The following is a 25,032-nucleotide window of genomic DNA, read 5'->3' as shown; positions in this document are numbered from 1 at the left end:
AATCCAGAGTTCTGTATCCGGTCAGACTGAGATAAGTTCAACAGTCTTGAGAACTCCCACGAGACAGGATTAACATCATCTCTGCCGTCTGCCTCTGCTTATGCCTCTTGTCTTTGCTGGCTGTCAACGGAGTAGCAGTGATGATCCTCACCTCACCTCACCTCAGGACCCGTTAATTACTGACTAGTTGACTAGAGCGAGGATCTTGGTATGGTGCAACAGAGGAGAGCCTTGGCAATATTGGCAGCTCCAGAACTTCGTCATCATCATATGTCAAGAGGATGCAAATGAAGTATGGAGTAAAGAATCAATCGATCGGGTCCACTGATCAACTGTTTCTAGTTGACACTAGTTACCTCCTACTCCTACTCTTCAATACCACGCCATGCAATCAATCCACGATGTCACTGAAATCAATATTGGTAACTTCAGATATTAATCTATCAAGAAATTCACTTCATGAAAGCGATGATAAGCTTTCACTATGGAGTATTTATTAGATGGATATATAAATCGTGTGGATACAACTCAAAAGGCTCGATCGTGAATTGAATTGAATTACCCGGTGATTGCTTGACTGGATCGCTTGATGAATTGATTCACTCGATGCCTGGGCCTGGACCCTCCCCTCCCTGCCCGCTGCAGCCAGCCCGCCAGCCCGTCCGAAACGGCGGCTCCGACGTCCATCATCGAAGAATTACCAATCAACGCGCTTTTCCCCGTAACCTTATAGCTGCAACGCGCACGCGAACGCGCGCATGTGTGTGTAATATTTTTTTTCTTTTTTAACTGTTGTTGTTTTTGTTTTTCCTGCAATGACTTCTTACCGGCATATTATTACCTACCTAAACTATCATTCTGCCCCGTCGAAGTGTATTAATGAACTACCTACCTCCCACCTAAGTACAGAGTATTACCTACGGAGTATTCCCTAGTCAAATGAGACGATCTATCTGATCTGGTATGGATGGAGGGATGGGTTTGTATTTACCTACCTACCTACCTACCTACCTAGACCTATCTAATTTTGCTATTGGGGCTTACCTTACCTTCCTACTGAATTGAAATGGATTGATTTTTTGGGGTCAATTTCGGATTTCCATCTAGTTATTGAGATACTATATCTTAGATCTCATCTCTGCCCACAGTGCCCACCAAATTACTCCGTAACTTGGTCCTGATTAGTATGATTCACCCCCAGAATCTTATATGATCTTATCGTTTCATTATTCCTGTACTGACTATTATATTAACTAATTATTCCTAATGGAGAGAGATAGAAAGAGATGCCTAGATAGATAGGTAGGTGGGCAGGTGTCCTCTGTGTGTATGTATGTGTAACTCTATGAGGCTGTGTCTGTGTAGACGCAAACCACTGCACCTTCGCGCGACTGACGTGGCAGCACTCTTGTCCGTTCATCCTCTGATACCGAGAATATAACATGATCTGACACCTTAGCCCATGTACAGACAAGGAACAGCTGCCTTGTCCTAGCCTATGGGAGCTCAAAGATGCCCTCCGAGATCATGCCATGACATGCATCTATGGATGGGTAGGTGCAGACTGTAGGAACTATTACTAACTCCCCGCATACCTACGAGATTTTATCCAGCTCTTTCTTGATGCCTTTCGCGGGGGAGGGGAGGGAGTAGATGCTAGCTAGATGACTGGCCGTACTGTATCTTATCAAGTTCCTTCGACTTTGCCGACGAGATATTTGCCCCAACCATAGGCTATCATTTGAGGCATAATAATGTACTATACTATACCTGCCTACCACTTCTCAACTTACCAGGACCCGTGGCTGTAGTGGCTATTTACCCCGCATCAGCATGGACGATAGACCAATCCTGATTGTAAGATCCCTTGTAAGTTTTAAGGGGGCTAGGGGCCTTAAATTTAGTGAACTAATCTGACCTTCAGGTATTGAATTCTTTTTTTTATTACCAGGATGCTATATTTTCGTCTCAGTTTGAGGAGAACGAACTTCTCTTAGTATCTTTTTCAGTTGTCTCCTGATTTTGATATGGCGGGGAGAGTCATCTGCATTTAGATGAAATTAAAGTTAACGATTGGCGTGTCGATAGTCTGCTCAGCGTATATTGAAATTTTAGAAATAAGCATCCCGCTCCAAAGTAAACAACGGCCAGTTATATGCTTCTCTTTCGAAAACGAAAGTAGGTTGTGATAACGAGGTAAAGATGGATGCGCTCCGAAGGGAAGGTCTAGCCGCATCACGTGACATTACCACGCCGGGAAAAACTTCCCCGTAAAAAATAATTCCAAACGCAAAAAAATATATCCTCCGCGCGAAGAACAAGCCCGACATAAACGAAACGCCGCATTCGCTGAATTCGCATCTCACCCAATTTGTCTCCGTCTGTTGCAGCCCAAGAAGAGATGGCAGTGAGGGCTTGAATCTTCGGATTTGAGTCGGGTTAGGACTCTGCGGAGACGAATATTCGAGCGGTTCGCTTCTTCGCATTTTCGTTCAATCCTCTCTTTAAGCTCCAGCTCTCGAGTTCCCATCTTCGTCTAGAGCGACCCTCCTCGCAACAAACTGGCCATCATGGATATCCACCGCTGCCGCTTCGTTCCCTACAACCCTCAGGCCATCAATGCCCTCGCGTTCTCGCATCCCCCCTCCCGAGATCTCGCTGGACGAGGTGTCAAGACGCTTCGACTCGCGGTCGGTCGTGCCAACGGCGATATTGAGATCTGGAACCCACTGCGCGGTGCCTGGTTTCAGGAGACAGTTCTACGTGGCGGAAAAGATCGCAGCATCGAAGGACTCGCGTGGACGCTTGACCCCGCCGAGGACAACCCTGATGGCAGCGGTAGCAAGATCCCAGGCCGGCTCCGCCTCTTCAGCATTGGATACTCGAATGCGGTAACGGAGTGGGATCTTGAAAAGGGACAGCCAGCCCGCCATTCGAGCGGCAACTACGGCGAGATATGGTGCCTCGCAGCGCAGCCCAGATGGAAGCCTGCAAAGGGCAAGGACGGGAAACCCCTGCCCCCCGCAGAAGGTGAATTTATCGGCCAACATCTTGCGGCTGGTTGCGCCGATGGGTCGATAGTCATCTTGTCGACCGCGGACGGTGACTTGAAGTTTCTGCGTATTATGCGACCCTCTACGAAAAGAGCCAGAGTCCTCAGCATTACTTTCCAAAATCGCAACGTCATTGTCGCGGGATATGCGGATAGTTCTATCCGAATTTTCGATATTCGGAACGGACAGCTGTTGCGAACGATATCGCTCGGCAGGGGTCCTAGTGGGGGTCCCAAGGAAATTCTTGTGTGGTCTGTCAAATGCTTGCCAGATGAAACTATAGTCTCGGGTGATTCGACTGGAGAAGTTAGATTCTGGGATGCGAAGAACTACTCTCTCGTTCAGAGACTTCAGGGCCACCAGGCTGATGTTCTGGACGTTGCGGTCAGCGCAGATGGAGACTCAGTCATCAGTGGAGGAGCAGATCAGAGGACGGTCGTGTACCGGCTCAAACCAGGTGAAAAAGGCGACAAGAGACGGCGATGGGCTGAAGTGATGCATCGACGATACCATACCCACGACGTGAAAACTTTTGCTGTCTACGAGACTAAGGACATAAGTGTCGCGGTGTCAGGAGGTAATTTTGGTCCACATCTTACGGTCTATTACAGCCTCAAGGAGTCTAACTGAGTTGTAACAGGCCCCGACGCAGCCCCGGTCGTCCTCCCCTTGCGCGAGTTTGGAAAGGAGCATCACCGAAAACTTTCGAGCCTTCCTCAGATCCCTCAACTCACGTCTTCCCCTTCTTCGAGGTTAATAATGAGTTTCTGGGATAGGGAGGTCCGATTATGGCGTATCCCACGAGGGCCTGCGTCATTAAATGATGGTTGGGATGGCCAGCGACACCAGTTAGTAGGAAGGGTTTTGGTTCAGGTGAGAAGAGCACATATATTAAGAATGGCAAGTACCAGGGTGCTAACTACAAATAGGGTGAAGAGAGCATCACATCGGCCACGCTGTCGGCAGATGGCAGCATCTTGGTTATTGCCACTGTATCCAGCGTTAAGATGTTCTCTCTGCGACAGCGGAAAGGGGATGAGAGAGCCATTCTGAAGATCCAAAAAGTGGACGTGCCTTCAGAAGTATCAGACGACGGCGCAAGACTTGTCGCTATATCTCCAGACCTTCGTTGGTTGTCTATTGTGCGGCCGAATAGCGAAATATGGCTTGCAAGAATTTTCCCATCCGATACGAAAGAAAAGCCCCGGATACACCCTAACCTCATCAAAGCCGAACGTGCTCCCCGGCACACTCGATACGAGAAAGCTTCACACGGCACCCTGGGTAATTACGAGAGGACAATCAGATCGATTGTGTTTTCTGATGATAGCAAGATCCTGGCCTCAGGCGACCTGTCTGGTTGCGTGGATGTCTGGGTGCTGGAGGACGTGAGCCCATCGAGTTCGAAAGATTCGGCCCGGAAGACGAACGGTGCGGTCTCATCTGACGATGAGTCGTCCGATGATGAAGATGAGCAGCCCACCATCGAAGGTCAGCGCTGGAAGTCAAACCCGAGCGAGTCGCCAATACCGCGTTTGCCATCTGGGATTGTCTTTCTATCCTTCCGCCCTCGTCGTCAGGGCAACTCGAAAGCTCTCACGAACGGAAATACCGGTCATGTTGATGTTGAGGATCGCTTAATGGTGCTGACCAGCGAGCATCAGTTGATAGAAGTCGAGGCTCTGAAGGGAAGCTTTTCGGACTGGTCGAGGAGGAATCCCAAGGCGTACCTGCCAGCGGAATTTACTGGTGTAAAGGATCGCGCAATGGGTGGTATTTGGGATATCTCTGACGGCCATGAACGAATTTGGCTCTACGGTACATCTTGGCTGTGGATGTTTGACTTGTCGCATGATTTCCCTTCCCCAGATGCCGCTACCTCTTCGACGGATGCAAACTCCTCTGGCCAACTTGTGAAGGCGTCTGCTCAAAAACGCAAACGTGAATCGGAAGACGACGACCGGGAAGAGAGAAGAAAGTACAACAGCGGTGCCGGTGATAAAATCCCCTTGTCTCAGGCGGATGTCTCTCTGGGGACGAAGATGCGGAAGATCGTTGGCAACGACGAATCGAAGGAGGAGTGGGTGCAGGTCGAGAAGCAGCGCCAACGCAGTGCGCATGACGAAGAGGACGAGTTTGAGCATGGCAATCCTTTCTTTGTGAATGACGACTCGAACTTTGCCCGCCTGCGCCGCGACAAGCCAGATTCAGAGGAGATTCTTACACCACGCAAGCGCCTGACGAATGGCGTACACGCGGATAACATTTTCGCGCATGGTGATGATGGACCTTCCTTCGCGGTCTTGGTAGACAATACTATGAACGGTGATGACCGCACGCCAAAGAAGGATGGGAAAGCCGAGACGGATGCCGAACACAGCGGAGCTTCTCAGCCTAGACGCCAATGGTGGCACACCTACAAGTACCGTGACATCCTTGGAATCGTACCCCTGAGCCAGGCGCCCGACAAGGAAGCTGCCGAAGCAGGTGCTGGGAAGGAATTCCTTGAAGTCGCCGTCGTGGAAAGACCGATGTGGGATATGGACTTGCCTGGTCGATACGTGAGGGATTATGAATAGAGGAACTTACAGTTCGGTGATGATCAATTAATCTACTTGGAAAAGAAGATGGATGGTTATCTGTGGTGCCAGAAACGATTGATAAATGCGTTTATTCTCGACGAGTCTTGTCTGTCAGTCAGTCAAGGATTGGGCCATTTCTTGTTATATACTTTGCACCTTGCACTATTGTGGAGTCTGTACAGCGTTGTGCATTATTATTATCTGGGGTTCTTTTTGCATGTCATTTTTTAGGTGAATAGGTTAGGCCATTTATGCATATTATTTGGAAGGCAAAAAAGTTTTGTTTTGATAGAGACCTGCTGTGGTTGATTCTGCGTACTTCGTAGACTGACTGCTTACCATCATTATTAGACTACGATTGCATAAATAGGCTGCCATATTATAGACCTCTCTCCATATCGGACTAGCTGCACCTTGAGCAACTTAAGCTGTGAAATGAGGATCTGGTCTCAAGCTGCAAGCAAGTCATGGGGTCAGCCTGCCGTTGTCTCAGGATCTCAAAGCATCGTCTGTCATCACTCACATCAACTAACCCTACAATTGCTCCATCTCTGCAAGACATCAATCTCCTCCCAGGCGACGATCATCGTCCTTCTAGTGGAAACTGGTTGCGTACCGTATTACTTCTGTCTTTGACCACGCCAACGCCAGCTCTTTCTTGGCCCCGCTTGATTTGTTGCTGCTGAGCTGCACTACAGTCTTGCTGCCTGCAGCCTTGTCGGAAACGCCAGTTAGTTGACAAGAAGTACTGTACCGAAAGGTATATTCCTGTTGCCTTCCGCGCAAGAAGTCCTATCCTTACCGGATTGTTTATTTTCTTCGTATGACATGTTGCGGAGTTCTATCTATTCTTTGTCAACACATCCAGCGTTCGGATTCAGTTTGTGTATATCTACCTACCTACCTACCCATCTAAGAAGTAACACGTTAAGATTCTGAGATTGTATCCTATCTATCTTCAAGTTACCTAAATTTCTGCTTTTTTTATTGATTTGCTCCTCGCGAAACTTACTTTCAACCCTGAAGTACCCCATCCCGAACTACATACATATCCAAAGATGCACACACGATATCGTATTTTTTTTGTATTTTCTGCGGAGCAGAGATCACGCCTCGTCGTGATGGATCGTGGCGGAAGGAATTCCGTGCAAGTCTGTATAGCATTTTGATTCTCTCTCTCGATCTCTTTACTATCACTCTACACTGCAGGCGGCGATGGCAAGAAAAGAAGACAAGACTGACTCTTGATAGTTCGATGTAGCAATCTCCCGGGCTCCACTGAAGAACCGTCCTTGACCGGAGTGGGCTCGTCTGCCGCCTGGGATGATTTTATCAATGCACCGGCGGACCCGGACAGGCGCTGGGATGATTACGGCCACCGGAATGTGGTTTTCCCTGCCTTTGCCCCGGTCAGGACGCATCGCAGGCCTGGCTTCCCTTTCCACGAGCATTGCTGGCAGTTTCTCAGCAAAATTGCCTATCCGCATGAGATCCCCATCGACCGTCTCTACGACATCTGCCTCTCGTGCCCGGCTAACTCGGAGATCCGCCGGCTCGATTGGGGGCATGACTATGGGAAGGTGATAAATACACTCCCCGTTTCGGGTTATCCGTGGGAGCATGTCTATATCGCGGGGCATATACCAAGATACCTCGGCGAAAACAAGGACTCGCTGCTGAATTTCTACCTGGCTGATCCGTTAGTCGTCCCTGAGATTCAGCAGACACTTGAAGACTCGCAGGAACGTCAGCCGGAGGCGATCACAGTGACTGTCTCCCCAGTCGCCAGGGAAAATACAGACTGTTTCGCTCAGCTCCCGGAGGAAATTCGTGAGCAGATCCTGATTCTCTTGCCCTCTCACAGCGTCGCTAGCCTGAGACTGGCCGCAAGATCATTCGCAAGCGACCATTTGAACCAGTGTTTCTGGGCTTCGTGATTCAAACGGGCTGGAGAAAGAGCATTTGTCTACGAAGTTAGAGACCTCAACCTCTCAGAGCGGCGGAGCCGTGACTGGAAACGCTTATACGAGCTCACCTCACCAAGCGCGATTTCATCGAAACAGTTCAAGAATCGAAAGCGGATCTGGGATTGTAACAGGGAATTGATCGACGTCCTGCTCGAGAAGCCGTTGACTGATTTCTATTCCGACAAGGGAGCTATTTATCGGACTGAAAACCACGTACCAGAAGTTGATAAATGGAGACCGGTCGGAGGGGACTTCACTCCGTTATTGGTGAGGGACAATCCGATCCAATCGCCCTGAAAGAGCATCTGGGAACAGACAATCTCTGTTCCGGTCAATCTCAGACGTATCGCGGTCTCACTCCGCACTTTCTGTGGCCGGCAGTATGTCTGTGGTCTCCGTTTCGTGTCAGAGGAGAATGAGGACATCATCGTGGGATATGTACGGCCTTGGGAAGAGAAATACATCAACTTGCGTGATTTGGGTAATGAGAGTAGCGGCAAGTTGAATGGGTTTATCGTTGCAGTTGGTCCGAGAGGTATCCAGGCTCTGCGAGTCACGACGACGACAGGACGCGTTTCGGACTGGGCAGGCTGCCCGGAGGAGCTTCCGCAGACTGTTCGACTGTGCATGACGGACCCGATTCAGACTGTGCGCGCTTGTTTTGATGTTAGTTCGTGACGTGCCTGTATCACGATCTGAATTGAACTGACATTAACTTCCTCAGGGTCTGAAACTGGTCCTGTTAGCAGTGCCAAAAAACAGCGAGCCTCAGTTCCCCGATAACCCTCTGGGCGAGCATCTTCCTCTCCGGACAACTGCCGTCTGGTACCCCAGCATCCCAGCCGCGCACCTGAATCTGCACGACGAGTCGTTCGCCAGCCGGGACGTGTCGCTCCGGGAGTACCGGTTCTTTGTACACGTCATGTTCGGCGGGTCGCGCGGCACGTACCTGAAGCATCTGGTGCGGATATCAGTCGTCGTGTCCAAGGCCGCCATCGCGGGGATCGACTTCTTCTACAAGGGAGGAGTCGGCGTCGGCGCGCCGGCGGAGTGTATACGGGCGTGCCCGTCGACATCGACGGCGGACGACTCGGTCGAAATGCCCTTTGAGATTGACGGGTGGTGGCGAGCGTCTGATGGGGATGCAGGCGGATGGAGAGGTTGGGCTGCATTTGTTGAGCTCGTCGAGCGCGTCCCAGAATGGGTTCATCTTGTCGTTGAAGATAACACGCTGTGGATCAAGAGCATTGTACAGACTTTTCTTATCAGACTCTCTCTTGACTTTATATATATACCTCTCCCTCAATTTCTCCCTCTCTCTCTTTATCTATCTATCAGAAAAGCTCACCTTCAGCTAACACTTACCAGGTGACAACCAACCGCATCCGATCCTTCGTCTTCCAGCCCAGCGCCGTCCCCGTATTCAAGCTTCCGTCACGACCCTCTTCTTCTTCCCTGCAACAAAAACCCAAGAAGTTGGAGATCGCGCCTGGTGAGCAAGCATTGGGAGAGAAGAGGAGAGGAGACAAACAGACCCGGTACAGCCAATCTTTCTCAGATCAGATCAGACAAGATCAGATTCCTGTTGTAAGTACACTACAGAAGATGCCATATTGAGAGATTCTGACCAATTAATTACAACAAATGCTATCAATCCTATGTTATCCCTACATCGGTTCAGTGCTATGATTGCGACAACAACCCCGACTGCTCGGACGTCTTGACCTCTCCTACCGTCACATGTCCGTTGTTGCTGTTGCTATTACTATTCCTGCCGTTCTCCGAGGGCGTCCTGTCAAGCACCTCGAACACATTATCGGCGAATTTCACGCGCGTCGTCTCGTTCATGCCCGCACAATCCAAACCGAGGCCCTTCTGCAGCAGTTCTATCGGATCTTGCGCTTCCCACTGCGCGACGTTCTTCTCTGCTATCGTGCGAACCACCCCCATCAACGCCCCGATCAACAGCACCGCGTACACCGCCAGCCAGCCGTACCCGCCGCCACCTAGCTTGAGCACGCTGATCGACAGGGTCACGCTGCTGCCGTTGTCGTTGTTATCACCCAGCTGGCTCGCGTCGCGGTACTGGTTCGCGATCTCGACGTTCTGCCGCAGCAGGCTGAAGTACGCCTCGCTGGTCTCGCTCAGGATCGTGCCCAGCAGCTCCGTCGACACGGTGTTGTTCTCGCCGTCGGAATTGAAACCGGACGAGATCCAGCCGTCGGCCAGACTGCCGCCGCCGGCTCCCTGGCTCCACCCGTGGAGGTAGTCGTGCGTCATGTTCGAGAGGAGCCATTTGACGCTGGAGTCGATGGCGGGTCCCTGGTTGACGATGCCGTTGATCTGGATCGGAGACAGACGGTCGGTCAGCGTGATCGAGGCGAGGAATTCGGCGCCGGAGTATGTGCACTCGACGATGAAGGCGTCCTGCTCCATCCACTGCGGGATGATGAGCGTGTGGAGGGGCTCGTTGTCCTTCTCTGTGACGACTGACGCGATCAGCAGGGACTGCGGCAGCTGAGTGTTCTGGACGATGGTCGCTCCAGGGAAACCGGGCTTGGTGACATTGTAGATCTGCACGTTTGCCGGCAGGTCCAGCGGCCGCGTGACGTGGACAGTATACTCCGACGAGGCGTTCTGGCACGTCACGTCGATGTTCGTCCCGAAGACCTGCGCATCCAGCCGGTCGAACGTGTACGAGCCCGGCAGGTCGAAGTCGCTGGGGATTCCCGAATACTGGTTGTACGACGTCGTGTTCAGTCCGATGCCTGACGTGTTCAGCCCGGGATAGATGGTGTCGCCGATGGGGCCTGACTCGGGCGCCCAGAGCTCCTTGTCGTAGGGGCTGTACCGGCCGAACGCTTGCAGGGCCCGGATATAGGCGTCTCGGTACAGGAAGCCATCCAGGATGGGCCGTTCGACTGTGGGCTCGAGCGGGAAGATCGATCCGTCGGGGGCCTGTTCAAAGAATGTCCCCTCGATCAGAGCCGAAAGAGGGTAGGAGGCCAGAGGGTTGGTGATCTGCAGCGACACGCTGTGGATGCCAAAGATGGCAACGGTCGCGGCGCTGGACAGCGACGAGACGATGGTGCACAGCAGGAGGAAGTCCGCATCAGGGAGAGTTGGCCGCGTTGAATCTGCTGGACGCCGCGCTTGCTCGTCAGCGGACGCAGAAAGATGGCCTGGACGCCAGTAGTAGATATGATCTCCTTGCGTGTGAGCAGGCCATCGTGTCCGGCAAACGCGACAGACAGCAAGATGCCCACGGCGGTGCCGACGACGGTGCAGCCAACGTTCCAGCCGGTCTGGTCGACGTTGATGGTCGGGAAGCCAGGCGTCGAGGGGCCCTGGACGAGGATCGTCTTATAATTCACGTACACGCCCAGGCCGAGCAGAGCCGCCAGCACGACGGCGGAGAGGAGGTTGATTGCAATCGCGATGCCATCGGGTTGATCTTGTTGACGTTGATCTGGTTGACGTTGATCTAGTTGATCTCGAGCCATGGTAGCAAGAGATTCTTAACTAGAATTGCAGATACCTCAAGCCCAGTCCAGGGAGAGACCAGGTCAAGGGGCCATTTAAACCAGCCATCATCTTATCTGGCCAATACAGATGCAGATGCAACACAGCCAGCTGTACCTATTTTTGACCATGCAGGAAGGAAAATAAACTTTGGCCCGTCGCCAGAATACGAGTGTCGATCTGGCTGGGCTTGTAGCGGCCATCACGATTCACCTGCTTCATCTGATCGTTATATGATATTGCCAACTAATCGGATAGCCAGATAGATGGGCAAAATACATATGTGTATACATACCTTCTCCCTTGAACCAAAATCGCACAAATTGCGATAATTATTCAGTTGTGACCTTTGCCGAGAAATTCGATTGACATGGTCTAGTCTTGCCCAGACTAATGCAGTGAACGGGCCATCAGATCTCGTATTCGCTAGTTTAGTGCGTGCGCCTATCTTGCCTGGGTGGGCACCTAATATATAGTTAATCCAGACCCATACCTCTGTAGACAGGTACCTAGCACCCAATAAGATCTGGTTAAGATGGGTAAAGAAAGGGGGAATCGACACCGGAAAAAAACAAAAAAAAAATCTCCCACGTTCTACAGAGTAGAATGGATCGAAGCGACTATATACTAGGTGCAAGTACTTGAATACTAACTACTGTAACGGAGTACATTACATACATACCTCTTGATATCCTCATAATCAGTTCCTTACTACTGTAACTTCAAACACCTGAAGTAAAGCTGATAGGTTACGTAGGTAGGCACTGAGTTGACATTAATGTAATATCCTAGTAGTAACGGATTCTCAGTGTAAATAAAGGGGGAGGAGGAGAATGAATGAATGACTAAGAAGCCATTTTATCTGGACGGGTAGGGTATCTATTTCTCATGGAATTCAGCATCCATTTAAGTAAATGCACGGCATTAATTCTATCATTCCCATTAGAGATTTTCACATAATAGTAGTTAATAATGACTATTTCAGTTAATAAGGATGAATCAAATCTGTGTCCTAGAGGCAGAGAAGTTTTTTCAATTCCATCCCGCAGCAGGGTTAGTTAGGTAGTTTTATTCGCTAAATTATTGGCCTTTTTGGAGAATAACTTAGGCAGTGTATGTACATATGTAGGTAGATGAGATCCCGCGGTGTCACGGAGGCAAGCTCGCTATTATTGCTTCCATGCGCCAGAAAGACTCGTCGATCAACTCATCCTTTTTTTTGTTTTGTTTTGTCAAGAACGGAAATTCAACAAAAAGCAAGTAAAAAAAGATTATACGGAAGATTAAAAGATGGAACCTTTGATTTTTTTTTCTTAAAAAGGAAAAAAAAATCAATGATGTTGTCTGCTGAAGAAATCATTTCTCTCTCTCTCTGATCGCGCTGTTTCTGTTTCTGTAATGTGTCCATGTTCCTTGGTCCAGGGAGGTTTTATTTTTGTAGTCTGGTTTCTTGCTTTATTTATCATCTATTAAAGATTTCAAATATTTTAAATTGAGGAAATATCTAAATATTTCCTCAAGCAAAGTGTGGAACGCAGAACGATAGACAATGTATTATTATAGATAGTGAATAAGTAAGAAAATCAAGAAGGAAAAAGAGAAGAACCTCCATTTTAGTTTAATTTTTATTTAATAAGCTGGTTTGGTTTACTACCAAATCTTTCTGTTTCCCATTCGCACTTCACTAATTTTCAGTTAATTGTCATCATTAATTAATTCTCTGCTGTTTGATCGAAATCATCTAGGTATATATGATATGTATGATATGATACGCCGTTCATGCCGTTCCAGCCTTATGATTATGCTTATGGTCGCTTATTCTTATTCTTATGCATAAGTTGGTTATGGTTATGGTTATGGTCATATAGTTCCCGAGAATTATTCTCCGATGATGATGATGCTCCTTAAGCTTATTTCTGCTCTCCCGAAACTTGTTTCAGAGAAAACCAACCGAAGGCCGAAAAAAATATATAGATGAATGTTTGAGATGTCTTTTTAGGCAATTACTTACATTAATATTACTTACAGGTAGGGGGGACGACTGACTGACAGCAACGAGCAACGACGATATGTAATGATTAATAATTATTGGAGATTTATTATTACTGTAATGCAAGTAAGTATCTAAGTATGTAAACTCAGTCAGGGACGCAAGGAAAGTAGGATCACTTAGGTAGAATAATATTGAATAATATATTGGATAGTGAGTAGAAAATCAAGAATATCAATTCAAGATAAAGGTATAATGTATAAGAGCTGTCTAGCATTATTCTCTCTAAGAATTCTATCTAGGATTGGGGCTCTCTGTCTCTTGTAATAAAGTACAGTACATGTCATGCTTGCAGTAAATACTGTACAAGCTGAGCAATACAAAGACAGAAGAAAGAAAATGTCAAATGTGTGTGCACTGACAAGGTTGAAGTGTTGTACACTCAGTCAAAGCCAACAAAGAAACAATAATCCAATCCTCGCGCCATCAGTATCCTATCCTAATACACAAGTTTGCGCCGGGCCAGAATCATATCCCAATCCTATGCGATGTCCCAATGCAATAAACCCGAAAGGTGAAATGCGGCAGGTTAGATACCTAGCTGCACTCGCTCCTGACTCAGAGAACCAGGCGGTGGGCAGAGTACAGCGTCAGGCCGATGAGCAATCATAATGATGCCGCAAAAGAAGCAAACAAAACAGAAAAAAAAATATGTGATGGATAGAAACAATCAGAACAAACAACAACAACGGAACAAGGCGAACAAACAGGTCATCCACACTCGTACAGGTAATAGTACAGTGGTACAGGGTGAAGCAGGAATCCACGGAGTAAGCAAGTGGCATGCGTCCAGTGCAAAAAAGGCAAACGGCAGCCAGCATGGCATCTGCAGGAACAATGAATGAATGAATGCATGAATGCATGCGCAGTGTCCAGGTCTAGAATGTTGACGCTCACTTGCATGCATCCATGCAGGTAATCAAAGCATGTCGATCGCCCGCCTCACTTTTGCAACAAAAGACGCGCGAAGTCGAAAGCGGAGACACCCGCTATTGGTAGAGCCTCTATTTCCAGCGATTCTTATCCCAGCCCGCGGGTCTCTTTTCGTCGTAGCGTGGCCCGCCTCCGTTGTGGATGACGACTTTGGGGTTGGATCTGCGATTGGGATCTAGAAGTGTCGCCAGTCAAGTTAGCCTGCGATCGTCCGATTATTGCGAGCTAATTAAAACCATCCTGGATGGACGATCTGGGGAGAGAGCATAGATGTTGGGGATAGCGACATACCTTGCGTATCCGCGTGGAACTGAATCCTCTCGTTGGTGCTGCCCTGGCTGGGGGAATTGGATTCGGAAAGCTCAATTTTGTGAGGCATGTTGAAAGTGGTCTGTGGACTAGTTGCAATGAGAATCAGGCCAGGAGCACGTTGGTCGTGTCTATGACCACGAGCAGCGACAGCACAAGTTTGGAGAGTTTGAGCAGGAGATAGCGGAGGATTGATCGAGAGAAGATATTATTAACGAGATCAGATGCGTAGATATCAACCGTAGTATGGCGCAGGCACAGTATCGTGGCGCTGCCAGCGACTGAGTCACAGCAAAGCCAAAAACAGGGATCAGACGGAAGGTGTTGGGGGCGGTGCTTCCCTAGCAGGGATCGTGGCTGAATTGTAGGCAAGAATGTTGCAAGATTTATTGATTTTGATGATTTTGATCGGATCGAAACCTGCGATCAGGCGAGGGCACGAGAGGGGTTTTGTAGTCGGAATGCAGATAGCAGGATGGTTGCTCATCGCATGCTTACCCCAACTCAGTCGTCTAGACATCAGGGTCAACGTCTGTTGGCGGCGCCCGATGGCAAACAAAGGCTGTGAGGCGCATGCCATTTTGGTAAGCAGAGGCGTTTTGGAAGACGCGCCGACTTTCGCCGAGTCAACTGACAGGCAGCACCAGAACTCAGGCTCTGCTGTTTCTATTTTCTAAAGTAAGCCTGGAGTGCCACTGGCAGCTGGCAGATTGATTGCTGCCAGGCACAGGGGTCGCGGGGGCCCATTGGCTGCACCCCCAACGGTCGGGGCCCCGACTTGCATCACCAGATTCACCAGTAACCATCGCAGCGAAGGCGGACATTCTCTTCCCATCGATTCGTCGAGTCTCGCTCTTAGTGATGTTTCAGCTGGCCACTGGCTTGCCTGTAGGAGGCTGAAGGTAGGATCTATCCAGACAGGTTGCAGTTAGGCTGGACACAACAGGGAATCTTCATGGCTGCCTTCGCCTGCGCCTGCGTTTCCTGGGTTGTGACTTGATGGAAGCACGCTTCCTCTTCCCCGACCCGACATTCTGGATGCTGCCAGATCATGTGAGCAGACTTGACACTGACTCAGCAGAGTACTGATAACAATGATATCTATGATAGTAGATAATAAATTCCTAATTTTTAAAGTTTTTAGGTTCTCTAAGTTTTTAATACCGGTTAATACTTAGTTTAAGACTAGATTTAGGCTTTTAGGTCTTAGAAAGCCTCCCTAGGTAGGTAGTTATGTACCTTTTATAGTTAGTACCTAGGTAGTACTATTTTTTACTTAATTAGGGAGTATAGGTTACTAAATTGAACAAGAAACCTGCATAATGAACAGTCCATGAAAGAACAAGAAAAGACCATACAATTAACTATGCAACCCCTTGTAGATGTCAATACTCTAAATTGCTGCTGATATAACACCAAGACTGATAACACCATGCTCATAATGCTATTTCCCCCGTCAGCCTCGAATGACCACATGAACAACACAAGAAAATGATGCAAAACTTACCTTCGCTGCATAAAGCCCAATGAGAGTTGTCCCTGGTACAATTTCAAGCCTTTTAAGCGAAGCCTCTTCTTCTTCTGATCTGGGCATCTCAGTGCGTCGAAACCAACAACATCTACCACGATTTGTGGAAATCTGGAACACCATTCAGCATTGAAAATGTAATGCATGTTTGACATACCTTATAATATCGTGGTACCCCCTGTCTAAAGTGACAATAAGCACTTTCATTAGGATAGTATTGAACAGCAACATCCACAGCCTCAATAATCTCTCCGCCTGGTCCATCAATAGGAAATATTATAGTGCTCCCAAATATTTTTGACGGATGATAGCCAAGTTCAAGGCCCTTCTCTTGGAATCCCATTCCTTATTGTAAAAGAACTTCATAACGAAAGGCTGGTTATCGAACAAAGTAACAGATATTCCTGTCAAAGAGCGAAGGTCACTACCGTCTGGACCACCGAAAAGAGTCCAATGTAGAGGCCGATATCCAGGAATTAACGGGTCCTCTCCCATGAAGGACCTCTCATTTAGGAATAACTCTGATTCAGGAATCGAGGTTGAGTTAGTGTCAGTAATGATCCGGAGTGCATGAATGCCTCCACTTCCAATGGCTGCTTCAAATCCTCTCAAGAGTTTGACATCTATCGTTACCTGTTGTCCTGGTATCTTGTACCCCATGCTGATCTTTGTTTCTTCAGAGATGAGCTCCATACCTGTTATATAAGTTTTTTCCACCTCTTGAAGGATGGAGACAGCAATCTTGGCGAGGGGACGGGGTATGTAAACACACTGCTTGTGCGATATCTCAAGATAACGTGAAAAGCGAGGGAAAGGAAGGTCAGGATCGATACGTAAATCTCCCTGCACTTCTTTCCAGTCCCAGCTGGCCGTCTCCAGATCATTACGGGACATGTTCCAGGGATCCGGCGCCAAAGTCATAAGTTGTTATATCTTTGAGCCATCGGTGCACAGCCCAAATTCTCTTTTTGTTCTCTAGACCATCACAGATATTCGTCTCGTTAGTGCAGTGGTATAGTAGTTGCCAATTTCTTCGAGATGCTTTACCGCCCCTGCGTCTTGCTTTTTTTAAGATAGGATAGGAAGCCGCGATCTCCGTCGACTTCGAATCTAGTTGCCCAGAATGCCTGACTTGAGAATATGGCTGCCATCATCCGTGAAACATAGCGGAGGTTATAGAAGTCCGCCGTTGGCAGATAGGCAGCTATTTCTTCCCGGATTTCAGGTGGAAGTCTCCCGAAGAAATCATCTTCGTTCTTCGCAATTTTCCGCAGGTGCGCGACTCCAGGGCTTGGTCTTGGTAGATTCTTTGTAGGATGCAAGAGCGCTCGGACTCCTGCTATCTTACATGGGTCTTGTTCCAGATATTCACGGGCTGCCCGCTTTGTCAATTTTAATAATGGCTACCTTCTCATGTTCATGGACAACTGACCGTCTCCACCTATAGTTGGTGGCATTAACCCACAAACCTCGAAGAGCCGTTCCAAAGGAATTGACTCATTGTTGAAATGTTCTCGGAGGAGCCCCCAACAGGTATCATGAAAGACAAATGCATTCTGTCGGTTGTCTTCGGGCGTCGCCGAGAGCCTAATAAAGTCGTCACCCATAGTATCCCACCGCGCAGTTTCGTCAGTAGAAATAAGAAATTCGCCTTCAAAGTGATTACGCAGGCCAATGCCAGACAGTCGGACTCCATCAGGAGTAGAATATACTGTATATAGCTGGTTAAGAGAGTGATGACAACAAGCCAATATGGAATAGTACGAACACTTACTGGCCCGGAATCTCTGTGTCCATGTCTTCCCCCCTCCAATACAATAGGCACAACATATGCAGCCTTGCTTAAGAGAGACCATTTGGGATTTCAGCAAGATTAGATTCTTAGAAGGTTAGATCCCTTATGTCCTAGTGTATCTTCTCCTGTAGATCACAAGTAGTAACAGGATAGAAAGAAGTAAAGTATAATAACATTGGGGGGCATCACGAAAATAAATTTTTGGTAGCAGGCTCAGTCAGCCCTCAGTCAGCTGCTAAGGCAGGCCCGCACTAGGCAGACCTCACCCATATAGGCATCTTAGGGCCTCACCTCCTTTGCCACGGCCTAATCGGTCTATGACACAAGATGATAATATTCATGGCTCTGGGCCTGATCTAGGCCAGATCTAGTGATGATGAGAACAAGAAGCTCAAGGTGGTGGATGATGATTGTATTGTGTACTAAACTAGGTGGCTCCGAAGATGTGGTGGTCACTAATAAGGCCACGTGAGGCACGGAACATCCTTTCTAGCAACCGATAAGGTAGATTGATGACTATCACAATAAGATTCCGGCCACTATGAAATATTTGCCTGAATAAGAGATTTGGTCCTTTATATATAGATAAGGAAAAAATACGGGATTTCATATGTATACAAGACTGTTGCAAGTATGTACTGGTCCCATATCATCATCTTTTGTTTTCTGAAGCTGTGAAATGAGTGGGAAAATCACAAACACTTATCCACCATGGCACGTTTTGTAGTTTGACAAATAACTAATGTCCCCAAACTAAACAAATGCTGCAGCTTTTTTTTTTCCCCCACAGTGCACTCCAGTGTCAAATGAATGGCTGTTAGGAGCACCCGGTCTGCACATGACAACTTAATTGGATTTCAGTGAGTCTCATGATCTTCTTCCAAAGCCAAAGTAACAATACTCTTTTTCTTCTTTCTTTCTATATGTTTTTTTTCTTTGGTTTTGGTTTCTATCTGCCATGGCAGATTGACTTGTATCGGGCCCTGATATAATGCTTCTAACATCTCGACAGGACGCATATTGATTGGGTTCTCAACGATCAACGCGTCAAATCATGTCAGAATTCGTTTCTAGGTATCGTCCAACAAATCTTGTAGTCATCAGATTTTTCTATGCCACTCCATTGTGGGTCTTCTAACTGAAATGAGAGACTTGGCTGCAAATTCCACTTGTAGGGACATTGCCTATATCTTTGTGAATAATTCATAACAAGCAGTTCCAGTTTTTGAGAACCTCTAGATTTGTCACCACATTACCATAAGGTTCTCTGTGGTTCTTACTTGACAGAAGGGAGCATTTATAGTGATAGGTATTGATTTGGATAGTTAGAGCCCTTTTTTTTTTTAGTAAATAGATACAAGGTTCTGTGGAATCAAATAGCAATCTCAACAGATGAGAGATGCCAGATATGCTGCTAAAATTAATCTGCCTCTGAGAGAGAGCCGAGGAGGTTCTTGCATACTACATGCTTGGAGTTAGATAAGAAGCCTGGTTAACTATGACAGTGATTGCCTAATCACATTGGCACAGCCTTGACCTGAGTAGGCAATTCTTGTAGGGTCTACTTTTCATGACTCCAGCATTATATTGAGCCTGCTATAGTTACAGGATGCGACTGTCGCTTCATTTGTATATAGTGTTTTTGGATTGTTCATTTGTTCTCTTCACGCCATATCAGGTGTGGTTAGTAAAACATCTCAACCTGACAGAAGCAAGACTAATAAGCCATGACTTCTTTAGTCTGTCATCCTGACCAAAGCCCAGCAATAGTATCAAGGAACGTTTTTGTGGAATTGGCCCATTTCACTCATTCATCAATGGGTAAGGTTGCACCTGCAGAGGCAAGAATTGGTACTAAGGAGGCTGAAATCGAACTTCGCGACATAATAATACGGAGTATATGGGAATACTGAGGCCTGACTTGTCGCCTTATACGGAATAATGGCACATGACTATCTGCCCCGTGATCACCACCACTTGTCAGTCAGCCTATCAGGCGCTCTAGCAAGGCAGCAAAGGAAAAGCCACAAAGAGGCTGGAGGCTGTTCAGCAGGCAGTGGCAGTGGCGCACTCTGGTGAGGCTGACTGGTAGCACCAGACCAATGATTAATAATAACGCAGCCTGGCTGTCAGCTAAGCCACACCACGCGTTGATTATTCACCTTCTACGAAGTACTCCATACAAGGAGAATTGCTATTCCTTGGCCAGCGACAGCGACCAAGTCATGATAATAACGAGGCTACTCGGGTAAACTCCTACTCAGCTATGGAGTGCCGTGTACGATGATAATAAAAAATAGTCATGACTGACACTGTTCCCAGTCTCAGTCTCACGTTGACAGCGACGACGACGATGATGGTGGTGATCTCGAATAATTGGGCGCATGGTGCTGCGACCTAACCTAAGTTACACTTACCTACCTACCTAAGGCAGACCTGGCAGACTTAGGTAGGTAGGTATGTGCCCGTCAGGTGACTCAGGTCTCCAGTATCCCGATCATCCTATCCATTTTCCTCGACGATTTCCGTCGCCTCGATGGAGTACATACATATGTGCTGTAGATGCCTAGTATGGTAGTAGCTAGGAATTGATCTCGATTGAGGCTGTGCCTGGCTCTGGCCCTCGCCCTGGCAGTAGCAGTGGCTATGGTTCTCAAAGCGTTGCGCAAGGCCTTTTGACGACCCTTCCAATCAAACCTACGACTCCGTAATGTACCTACAGGCTACAGTAGTACCTACCTAGGTAGAGTGAGTGCCACTGGAAAACTGTAAGGAGTAGAATCGAGTACATCCGCGTCACCTGACTCGTGCACCCGGATTACCTCAGGCACCTACCTACTACCTAAGGTTGATAGGTCACCTGCCTTAGGTAGGTAACTTTGGCTGCTAAAGAATAAAGCGGACATGCCTAGTGATTTACACTATTATATAATTATTGATTGATTCGATCGCTGGTAGCGAGTCATGATGACAGACAGTGCAATAGTACCTAAGATGAACGAGTTAGAATTTAGGTGAGTGCGTTCCATCCAAGGACTCCGTACAGACTACTTCGGTAGGGTATTCACGGAGAAAGGCCTTGCTGCAAGGGACGGAGTACCCAATTAATGTAGGTACGGAGTACAGTACTGTTGAACGTGGCACCAATCAATCCTACAGCACTATGTACTCCGTACTCCGTAGGATGTCAACGTCCCTTTCTCCGTACTGGTGGATAACCATCGTTACACAAATAAATCATAGCTTCAATCATAGCCTTCATAAATGTATTACAACAGCTGTCCTCCGTACAACAGGTATATTTCCTAAATCTACCTACTCCTCCCGACATCGCGACTGATTGCTCGCCCTGCTCATCCGCTCCGCCCACCCGTTGTGCACACTCCGGCGAATCCCCAGCGTCTTTCTCCCTGTCGACCCCATCTGCTGCTGCACCATCGACATCGTTGTCGTGTGGTACGTGGCAGCCGGACGGACGTCGGTGGCGAGGCTGCCAGGCTTTTTAATCTCATCGGTCGCCGTCGCAGTCGTCGCGGTTTCTTCTGTCTTGGAGACATCATCCTTTTTCGTCGAGCGGTCCTTTGACGCAGTCAGCCACGTGTATCGGTTGGGAATCGGATCGGAGCCCTCCAGGATCGGGCGCGGTGGTTTGAATCGCTGTGGCTGGACGCGATGGTCGGTGAGTTCGTCGGGAAGTCGTTGAGCAGAGCCTCGCGATGCCTGGGAAGGGTGGTCGACGCGACATCCGATTTGCTCGTTTCGCCCTGTTCTAGCTGCCGGCATATTCGTCGAAAAGAGAGGTCTGGAGCCTTGCTGCTTCTCGCCCGGTTGGCCAAAGAAAGCCGATATCGTCCCCTGCGTTAAGCCGCCCGTTCGACGGCCTGCACTGGTCTCTTTGACCGGCTTGTTCAGGGCTGTCGCTTGTGTTGTCGCCAGATGTTGCCTTGCGGTCGAGAACCCCATCGAGAGGGTGTTGTTTGAGATTGAGAAGCTGGCAGTGTTGTTCATGGTGTACGTGGATGATCCGATATACGTCGAACCACCTCCAGGCCGGTTGTTTTCCTCCTCCAGCCTGCGTCGTTTGGGCGGCTGGTCATCAGGTTGCATCGCCCGGGTGCCGTCCCATCTGGTGACCATCCCCGGATTCTCCTCCCCGTCAGCCGTCCACAGGTCATCATACACGCTTGGAAGACCCTCGATGCCTCGCAACATGTCTTCTTCCGCCGGTCGCGCCCGACGGAGAATGTCTGCAATTGCAAACACCGCCTTGTCGTGGAACTGGGGCCCTGTTGGACGAAACCGGCTCTCGACAATCTGCGGCGGCAGAAACGAGGTCGGCTTCGTATCGTCGCCGTTCTTGGAATCTCGAAGTGGAAAGCTGAGATACAAGAGCGCCTGCGCTCTTGTCATGGCCACGTACAGTAGCCGTCGTTCTTCATCGCTATCTTCAGCTCGCGAATGCGGGATAATTCCCTCGTAGACAGCCGCAACAAACACGACCGGCCACTCCAGTCCTTTGGCGGCATGGATGGTTGAGATGGTGACCTTCTCTTGAGGCTGGTCGCCCTCGTCGGGGGTAGCCTCGGTGGACAGGGCGACATTGGCCAGAAAACGCGTCAGGGCTTCCTCACCAGGATGTCCCTGTTGCTGCTCAAGCCCCTCGATCTCAGGCAGACTCTCCTCGTGCTCGGCGCTCGTCGCCGAAGCGTCCCCGGCTTGAGCCAATAGCTCTTCGACGTTGGCCCAACGATTTTCTTCATCCAGTGGATAAGTCGCGGTGAGATATTCCCGGAAGGAAAGCTTCTTGATCAGAAATTCCAGTACAACTCGAGGCGCCGAATCATCGAAGCATTCCTGCAACTTCTGCCTTGCACTCTCTATCAACCCGACGAAAGCACTCAAGCCCTGGTCTGCAGCCTTGGACAGACTCTTCTTGGTCGACCGGCGACCCTGTGCGACCTCTTTGATAAAGGTCCACAACGGCACATTTGACTCCTCTGCGCCTGCCGTCAAGATTTTCACCGTCTCGTCACCGATCCTTCGAGATGGTACATTGAGGATCCAGCTGAGGGCGTCGGTGTTTTCCGGATGACTCACCACTCGGAGATAGTCGAGCAGGAGTTTGATTTCAACACGATCAAAAAACCTGGAGCCACCTACCATCCGGTATGGGATTCCTTGCTTGCCCATCTCCGATTCGATCTGGCGAGACAGAGACGCCGACCGGAGGAGCACTGCGAAATCAGAGGGTTTGAGAAGATTGCCCGTAAGGGCCATGCATCTCTTGATCTCGGTGACGAGCCATTGGGCTTCCGCAGCCGCATTAGGAAGTTTTCGCAGAACGGGCATGGTCCCCATGCTGTGCGTAGGATGTAGTTTCTTTGCAGGTCGAGAGGTGTCCTGCTCGATGACCTCCTCGGCGGAACTGAGAATAGCCCCCGACGAGCGGTAATTATCTTCTAGCAGCACCACAGCGGTGTCTTTGTACAGCCGTTGCATCCGCTCCAGATTCTTGATCTCCGCCGAGCGGAATCCGTAGATACTCTGGTCCGGGTCCCCGACGATGGTGATGCGTCTGTGCTTGGCCGCAAACAGATTCATCAACTCGAACTGGATCCGATTCGTATCCTGGAACTCGTCCACAAGGACGGCCTGCACGTTCGACACGCAGTGGGGATGTTGTCGGAGGAGATCCACACATCGCAGCAGCAGATCATCGTAGTCGAGCAGGTTCGAATTCGCCAATGCCGACTCGTATTCGCGATAGACCTGGACGAATTCCTGCTGCTCCACTGATTTCTGATGTCGATGTCTCTCTGCCAACTCCTCCCAGCTGATGCCTTGCGCTTTGTGACTGGAAATCCTCGATCGCGCGGTATTTGGTTGAATATTAAGTTTGAGGCGCTTCACGACTCTCTACCAGCAGCCAAATATAAACCTTTTGTAAGCAAAAGAATGTAAACAGGAAAGGCCTTTTAACTGTCTCCTACTTTGATAATAGCCAAACTATCATTGCTATCCGCAATGCCAAACCCCTTCTTCAGCCCAATCAAATGGCCATACGCGACGAGATACCGGCGACAGATCGAATGGAACGTGCCCAGGATCAGCTTCGACTCCAGTTGATCGCCGATCAGCTTGGCGATGCGCTCGCGCATCTCCCGACTCGCCTTGATGGTGAAGGTGCAGCAGATGACATCTTGGGGCCGGAAGCCATAGTGCGACAGGAGGTAGGCGACGCGCGCCGTCAGCGTCTTGGTCTTTCCGGAGCCCGGAGGAGCGAGGACTTGGAGGATGGAGGCCGGCGAGGTGACGGCTGTGCGCTGAGCGGGATTCAGCCCATCGAGAATGGAGTCCATTGACGCCGTCCGAGATGATGTCTTGTTCGTTTCAGTGAGAGCTCAACGCGCTCTCGTTGTGTTGCAACGGGCGGAACGCGCTACAACGCGAAGTCACATGACTTGAGGAAGTATACTGGGTTTAAGTTGAATCGTCAAAGTAACATAGTATAGATTTCTATAAAAAAGACAATACTTTGATGATTTTCTAATTCGGCCTGTAATTACTGTATAGGATATGAGGGCCTTTGAAAACTATCATTCAACCATCATTCAAGGTTTAATGTCCATTTTACCATGGTGGACGTTAGTATTCATATATATCAGTCATCCAATGGTTTCCTGGCGGTTAGAGAAACTACGAGGCATCTATCTTTTTATAAAACACATTAGTTAGGGAGAGACGTCAGATTTAGGAGAAGTAGTCAGACTCTTGCTAAACTTTTTTTTCTAAAAATAAGGGGCTTAACAGTATATCTCCAACGCTACCTCAAATTATTTAGATGGTCTAGTACTTCGATATATATATAGTGCACATGGAGGAATACCATTTTCATTATATATAATTGCCTCGTAGCTCTGAGCTTGAATCTGTATTATGACAGGGGAAAAATAAATAACGCAAGCAGTTAATAAATAGAAGAAGCCGGCATGACAAAGCAGTCAGTATTTCTCATAAACATCAGTTCTAAATCCACCCTCAATGTCAAGGTGCGGGCTTGCAGGTATGAAAAACAGATCAATTAAGGTAGTTGACACTCAGGCTAGCTACAGGCTATATATCCACAGGCCGCAGGCTGCTGGACAGGCTGGTACAGGCAGGCTCTATGGACAGGACGTAGCTCGAAGAGCTTCGGAATGTTGCAAGTTGTAAGATGAAGATATTCCCAAGATCACGTGACGCTCATCAACCGCAGCCTATCGCTGTCCGCGGCAGCACCGTGATACTCAAGCA

General features: G+C 48.7%; 8 protein-coding genes across 8 annotated transcripts; 1 reads left to right on the top strand and 7 right to left on the bottom strand.

Annotated features, from left to right (window-relative positions):
- Window positions 1–2,570: 2,570 nt before the first annotated feature.
- Window positions 2,571–5,632, top strand: VTN77DRAFT_4032 (uncharacterized protein; the record flags this gene model as incomplete). Its single annotated transcript, XM_069420047.1, has 3 exons — window positions 2,571–3,630; window positions 3,694–3,926; window positions 3,983–5,632. The coding sequence occupies 3 exons, from the start codon at window positions 2,571–2,573 to the stop codon at window positions 5,630–5,632; spliced, it is 2,943 nt and encodes a 980-aa protein (XP_069277936.1).
- Window positions 5,633–9,285: 3,653 nt separating this feature from the next.
- VTN77DRAFT_4031 (uncharacterized protein) lies at window positions 9,286–10,038 on the bottom strand (the record flags this gene model as incomplete). The annotated part of the gene is made up of 1 exon (XM_069420046.1): window positions 9,286–10,038. One exon carries the CDS (start codon window positions 10,036–10,038, stop codon window positions 9,286–9,288), a length of 753 nt encoding a protein of 250 aa, XP_069277935.1.
- Window positions 10,039–10,583: 545 nt separating this feature from the next.
- VTN77DRAFT_4030 (uncharacterized protein) lies at window positions 10,584–11,105 on the bottom strand (the record flags this gene model as incomplete). Its single annotated transcript, XM_069420045.1, has 1 exon — window positions 10,584–11,105. The coding sequence occupies one exon, from the start codon at window positions 11,103–11,105 to the stop codon at window positions 10,584–10,586; it is 522 nt and encodes a 173-aa protein (XP_069277934.1).
- A 3,073-nt stretch (window positions 11,106–14,178) lies between these two features.
- On the bottom strand, window positions 14,179–14,486 carry VTN77DRAFT_4029 (uncharacterized protein; the record flags this gene model as incomplete). Its single annotated transcript, XM_069420043.1, has 2 exons — window positions 14,179–14,282; window positions 14,399–14,486. The coding sequence occupies 2 exons, from the start codon at window positions 14,484–14,486 to the stop codon at window positions 14,179–14,181; spliced, it is 192 nt and encodes a 63-aa protein (XP_069277933.1).
- Window positions 14,487–15,688: 1,202 nt separating this feature from the next.
- Window positions 15,689–16,099, bottom strand: VTN77DRAFT_4028 (uncharacterized protein; the record flags this gene model as incomplete). Its single annotated transcript, XM_069420042.1, has 2 exons — window positions 15,689–15,860; window positions 15,924–16,099. 2 exons carry the CDS (start codon window positions 16,097–16,099, stop codon window positions 15,689–15,691), a joined length of 348 nt encoding a protein of 115 aa, XP_069277932.1.
- A 121-nt stretch (window positions 16,100–16,220) lies between these two features.
- On the bottom strand, window positions 16,221–16,865 carry VTN77DRAFT_4027 (uncharacterized protein; the record flags this gene model as incomplete). Its single annotated transcript, XM_069420041.1, has 1 exon — window positions 16,221–16,865. The coding sequence occupies one exon, from the start codon at window positions 16,863–16,865 to the stop codon at window positions 16,221–16,223; it is 645 nt and encodes a 214-aa protein (XP_069277931.1).
- Window positions 16,866–16,987: 122 nt separating this feature from the next.
- On the bottom strand, window positions 16,988–17,800 carry VTN77DRAFT_4026 (uncharacterized protein; the record flags this gene model as incomplete). The annotated part of the gene is made up of 3 exons (XM_069420040.1): window positions 16,988–17,319; window positions 17,377–17,655; window positions 17,719–17,800. The coding sequence occupies 3 exons, from the start codon at window positions 17,798–17,800 to the stop codon at window positions 16,988–16,990; spliced, it is 693 nt and encodes a 230-aa protein (XP_069277930.1).
- Window positions 17,801–21,054: 3,254 nt separating this feature from the next.
- VTN77DRAFT_4025 (uncharacterized protein) lies at window positions 21,055–24,098 on the bottom strand (the record flags this gene model as incomplete). Its single annotated transcript, XM_069420039.1, has 2 exons — window positions 21,055–23,655; window positions 23,730–24,098. The coding sequence occupies 2 exons, from the start codon at window positions 24,096–24,098 to the stop codon at window positions 21,055–21,057; spliced, it is 2,970 nt and encodes a 989-aa protein (XP_069277929.1).
- Window positions 24,099–25,032: the final 934 nt, after the last annotated feature.

Source organism: Rasamsonia byssochlamydoides (genome assembly GCF_041956645.1).
Source record: "Rasamsonia byssochlamydoides strain NRRL 3658 unplaced genomic scaffold VTN77scaffold_29, whole genome shotgun sequence".
Lineage (NCBI taxonomy): Eukaryota > Fungi > Ascomycota > Eurotiomycetes > Eurotiales > Trichocomaceae > Rasamsonia > Rasamsonia byssochlamydoides.
The sequence above is the reverse complement of the archived record's forward strand: the minus strand, read 5'-3'. Positions and strand labels throughout refer to the sequence as shown.